Below are 5,167 nucleotides of genomic sequence, written 5' to 3'. Positions count from 1 at the left end.
GTGGCCGTCGGCGGCGGCCGCAAGGGGGGGAAGCTGGGAGAGCAGATGAAACACTGCGACGCCATCTTGAAGGAGATGCTGTCCAAAAAGCACGCCGCCTACGCGTGGCCCTTCTACAAGCCCGTCGACGCAGAGGCACTCGAGCTGCACGACTACCACGACATCATCAAGCACCCCATGGACCTCAGCACCGTCAGGGTAACCGCCGTTTGCCATTCGTCCTTTTTACAACAAGCGCTGGTGATTGTGAAAATAAATGTGCACGGTCGCTCGAATGTACACTTGACAGTGAACAGGGCAGTGCGTTTCTTGCGTGCACTCATGGAGGCCGCCAATACCAGCCATGGATATTCGGGCGAAAAAAAATAACAAAAATCTGACGCGTAACCCCATGGACCTCAGCACCGTCAGGGTAACCGCCGTTTGCCATTCGTCCTTTTTACAACAAGCGCTGGTGATTGTGAAAATAAATGTGCACGGTCGCTCGAATGTACACTTGACAGTGAACAGGGCAGTGCGTTTCTTGCGTGCACTCATGGAGGCCGCCAATACCAGCCATGGATATTCGGGCGAAAAAAAATAACAAAAATCTGACGCGTATGGGCGCCATGGTTTTCAACTTCTTGTTGACGGAGTTGACCGGAGCCACACACGTTGCCACTTCAGTGCGCCGCCACTGCACACCAAAAGACGAGATGAGAGAACGCTGACGCCGTCACCTGAAGCTTGCTCAGCGCCCTCCTTTCTGCGTGCGCATCACCGAAATAACTTCAAGCTCCGGCATTTTCAAATCTACCCCCACAGTTGTTGTGTAATTTATTTTATTTATTTTAAATTTTTATTCTGTGTCGTGTAAATTGTGCTTCGGCCGTGCTGAAAGGCAGCGTGTAACGCGGCGGCGCTTTTGTTGCAGAAAAAGATGGACAAAGGCGAGTACTGCGACCCACAGAGCTTCGCCACCGACGTCAGGTTAATGTTCTCCAACTGCTACAAGTACAACCCCCCCGACCACGAGGTGGTGGCCATGGCACGCAAGCTACAGGTAACATCGCCCGCCGGCCGCATTGCAACTTGTTCAAACGCGGCCGCAGCGACAAAGAGAATACTGAGTAGAGTTCATTCATGAACTTTATACGCAGTCATTTAACATCATGTTTTTTTTTTTTGTTTTAATTTATGAAAATCCAGATTTGCTCCCCGCAGAATCACAGTTGTTCTCCGTGAAATCAACACTTTCTCTGCGGATTCTTGGGGAGGGGGGCGTGACTTAACTTGAGTTATTATTTTTAGGACTTGTGACTTGCTTGCCAGAAACTTGGAACGACTCGACTTTGGACTTTGTTTCAAAGTGACTTGACTTTGACTTGAACCGCATGACTTGCAAGTCATCTTGTGGATTTTAACACAGATTGCCTTTTTAAAAAGGTGAGTAAGAAAGAGGAGGGAAAAAAAAAATTTTTGTTTCATTCGCATCAACCTGGCAAGCTCGTCAATGTGAACCTAAACACCAACTATTTGGCGGACTAGCGCGGGGGGGGCACCGTAAACGAGCGTCGGCCGCACGGCGCTCTTCCAAACGGCGAGCTGTGATTTTTGCGGCAAATAAGCTTCCAAGTGGGCGTCGGCATGCTTGTCCAAGTTCCCGACGGCGCGGGCTCGGTAGCGGCTGTCGGGCTGATGGCCGGCATCTCGCGGCAGGATGTGTTCGAGATGCGCTTCGCCAAGATCCCGGACGAAGGCGTGGAGGCGTCGGCACCGTCCACGACGCCATTGGTTAGTAAAAGCACGGCCTCGTCCGACAGCAGCAACAACTCCTCCTCAGACGAGTCGTCCGACTCAGAGGAGGAGCGCGCCACGCGGTTGGCTGAGCTACAGGAGCAGGTTGGTGCTGCCGGCCAATCCCAGGTCAAGAACATTCTACTTGTCTCCTCCTCGAGCTAGCGCACGTTTCGGTCCGCTCGCCGCGGACGCTAACGAGCTTTTCCCTCCAGCTGAAGGCTGTGCACGAGCAGCTGGCCGTCCTGTCGCAGGCGCCCGTCAGCAAGCCCAAGAAGAAGAAGGAGAAGAAGGACAAGGACAAGAAGAAGGACAAGGCCGACAAGGCGGCCGCCAAGGCCAAGCCCGACGACGACAAGAAGCCCAAGGCCGCCGCCCAGCAGCCCAAGGCGGCCAATCAGAAGAAGGCGCCGGCGCGCAAAGCCAACAGCACCGTCGCCGCTGCCAGGTGAGCGAGCGCTTTACGTCCGCAGCAATGTCGCCAACTGCACAGAACGAGTGCTTCAAAAGTCTCCGCAATAAATACTGTCAGTGTTGGGCAAAATGGAAAAAAATGTCATATGCCACTCCGTCCCCCCACAGACAAGCCAAGAAAGGCACCAAGGCGGCGGGGGGAGGCTCGGCCAACGGCGACGACGGGGGCGGAGGCGGCGAGGAGTCGTCTTCCCTGCCAATGTCGTACGACGAGAAACGCCAGCTGAGTCTGGATATCAACCGCCTGCCCGGAGAGAAGCTGGGCCGCGTGGTGCACATCATCCAATCCAGGGAACCTTCCCTGAGGGACTCCAACCCAGACGAGATCGAGATCGACTTTGAGACTCTCAAGCCGTCCACGCTCCGAGAACTCGAGCGCTACGTCAAATCGTGCCTGCAGAAGAAGCAGAGGAAGCTCTTGCGTGAGTCGCACCCGCACAAACACAAACGAACATCACGTGACGAACCAGCTTACTCGACGACTGCGACTGGCTGTCTCAAACGGAGATGAACGATGTTCCTCTATCGACCCCTTTTCCACCAAAACAAACTTGGTGCTCGTTTGGCCCCAGGGCCAGTGCTGTGCTTAGTTGGTGCTTAAAACCAAGAACGTGTTTGGTGTTCCACCGGCAAAGATCCAAGTGAGAGCCACGTCATTGTGCGGCTTGGCAGAGATGAACCCCGCCCCAAACACATGAGCGTGTCGGGGAGCGCACGTGACTTATATGAGGCGCCTCGCACTGGCCGGGTGTGTCGGGGCTCGTCTCGTTTGTCTGCTCGCAACCTTATGTCTGCCGTTTGCGCGACCGCTCCGTTCTCATCGAGGCGACGCGTGAGAGACAATTGTCGGCAGAAGTGACACGACGCTTCGCGCGTGGCGCCGTTTGATGGAGACGCGACTGCAGACGACGTCGCATCATTGGCGCGCGACACATCAATTCAAGCGGGATCCCATTTGCGAGGCAGACAAAAGCAACGATGTTTGTACTCCATTGTGATTGGGCCATCGAAAGCTCACCCCTCTCTCATGAGCGCGTGTTGCGCATTAAATGAAGTGACTCCTAAATTTAGCGTGAACATGTTGTGTGATGCTGAATCCAAAACTAGAGTAGAAGCATCCGAAGGTTTTTTTTTTCTCCTTTGTGACTGCAAAGCTGAACGACAGGTGTGCTTGCTTCAATGGCGCAATGAAGGCGTTTTGCCATCAAATCCAGAAAAAGACACTCCGCAAAATTGACAAATTCAAGGAACGATAAAAGGGACCCGTGGCATCAAGTTAGTCCCATTTTTCATTAACGAGCTCACCTCTTGTTATTGTTTGCGCAAGAAAATGGAACTGCCATTCATTTGGAATCATCTCCATCGGTTTGGGAGCAATGAAATGATTTTTTTTCTTGTCTTACACTCTTGACACAAACCATCGGAAAAGGACTCGCTTGTCTCGTTTGAAGTCTGCAATTTGGCCCGTGGAAGCTGTTCGTCGCGTGCGGTCACCATGACGACGACTGCCACCAAGCGACTCGATGCAACCTCTCGCCGTCGACACCACGTTGGGAACTCAACATTTGTTCTTTTCTTTCTAGAGAAGCAAGCTGGAGGCGGGGCCTCAGGAGGCGGGGCTAGTCGTTTGAGTGGCAGCTCGTCTTCCTCGTCTGACGACAGCTCCTCGACGGGAACGTCCTCTTCCTCAGACACAGACTGAACACACACCGACATGCACACACCTTCTGGACTTGTTACACACACACACACACACACACACACACACACACACACGTACGTATATAAATATATAAATATATACATTCAAGTACACATACACACACACACCCTGATGTATGTACATAAGCTCAGCTGTTTTTTTAGCATCTAGTCTTCTGTTTTTGTTTTTTGAATTTTGTTCTTTGTTTGTGGAGGAAAAGAAAAACTCGACACGCTTGCCGTGAAAAGAATGGGACAAATGTGTCGGCCTCACGGGGGGGTGTCACTGTTTTTAGGGGCGGCGCAGTGTTTCTTTGACAGACGTTCCTAGCCAACGAAAACATTTCGTGACATTGCCGCTTGCCCCACCTTTCCACCAACACTACATGTCTCACTTCCTGTCGGGAGACCCGCCTCTCGCCGAATAATGTTGCGAGGGGGAAACAAGTTTTTAAAATTTGAAATTTTACGTTCTTAATCTGTCTTGTTTGGCCGCCCCCCCGTGATGACATCATCGATGTCGTCGTCCGGTCGGTCAGGCCCTGCGGCTGGTGTGCGATGGACGTGCGGGCGAGTTTGTTTTTAGTTGCTCTACTAGTTAATTTTTTTTTTTTTTTAATTTTACTAAGAAAAAGGAAAAGAGTGATTTGATGTGTTTGCATGCACTCCGTCGGGCCGTACGTCAGCACTGTATAGTAGCTTCTCGTCAAGTAGCTTCTTGTGTAGTCGTCGTGCTACACGCGTGTGCTACACGCCAACACACGAGAAGCCAGAAGAAAAAAAAAAAGTCATTTGGTGTAATTACTGATATGGGATCCTTATTTTCTGACTTCCTTTCTTTTCATAAATAAACAGATAAAGTGACCTTGGCCTGGCTCACTCTGCCCTCATTTTTGCCCGTTTCTAGCGTGAGCATGCTCACGTGCCCAAAGAATGGGAAAAGATTGGATTTCTTGGATACATCGATTCAAACATTGAGTATGCCGCATGTAAGTGAATTAAAATGTCGGGACGTAGAACCTTTTCACACACTGGTGATGATGGAGCCATGCCGCTGTCATGTGGGCAAGGAGAGCAACGGTCACAATGCAGCTATAGATGTTTACTGAACAGGACAAAGGGTGAAAAACACAAATGCAAAATGACAACACTCTCAAGGAGATGCCGAGTGTTACAAATTGCTTATTACATGTTTTTTTAAAGGTGATCCAAAACC

General features: G+C 51.2%; 1 protein-coding gene across 3 annotated transcripts in view; it reads left to right on the top strand.

Annotated features, from left to right (window-relative positions):
- The window catches only part of LOC109525285 (bromodomain-containing protein 3), a 12,017-nt gene extending 7,197 nt beyond the window's left edge, over nucleotides 1-4,820 (top strand). The window contains exons 8-13 of one of the 3 annotated variants that reach the window (XM_019885683.1): nucleotides 46-198; nucleotides 914-1,042; nucleotides 1,699-1,905; nucleotides 1,992-2,224; nucleotides 2,359-2,672; nucleotides 3,834-4,820. In XM_019885683.1, the coding sequence (XP_019741242.1) occupies nucleotides 46-198; nucleotides 914-1,042; nucleotides 1,699-1,905; nucleotides 1,992-2,224; nucleotides 2,359-2,672; nucleotides 3,834-3,952 (1,155 nt within the window). In that variant the 3' untranslated portion in view covers nucleotides 3,953-4,820. The remainder of the gene's footprint in view (nucleotides 1-45; nucleotides 199-913; nucleotides 1,043-1,698; nucleotides 1,906-1,991; nucleotides 2,225-2,358; nucleotides 2,673-3,833) is intronic. The other 2 variants (XM_019885685.1, XM_019885684.1) reach the window with 2 other exon arrangements.
- Nucleotides 4,821-5,167: the final 347 nt, after the last annotated feature.

The sequence above is a fragment of the Hippocampus comes genome, unplaced genomic scaffold, assembly GCF_001891065.2.
Source record: "Hippocampus comes isolate QL1 unplaced genomic scaffold, H_comes_QL1_v1.1 scaffold78, whole genome shotgun sequence".
Taxonomy (NCBI): Eukaryota; Metazoa; Chordata; class Actinopteri; order Syngnathiformes; family Syngnathidae; genus Hippocampus; species Hippocampus comes.
The sequence above is the reverse complement of the archived record's forward strand: the minus strand, read 5'-3'. Positions and strand labels throughout refer to the sequence as shown.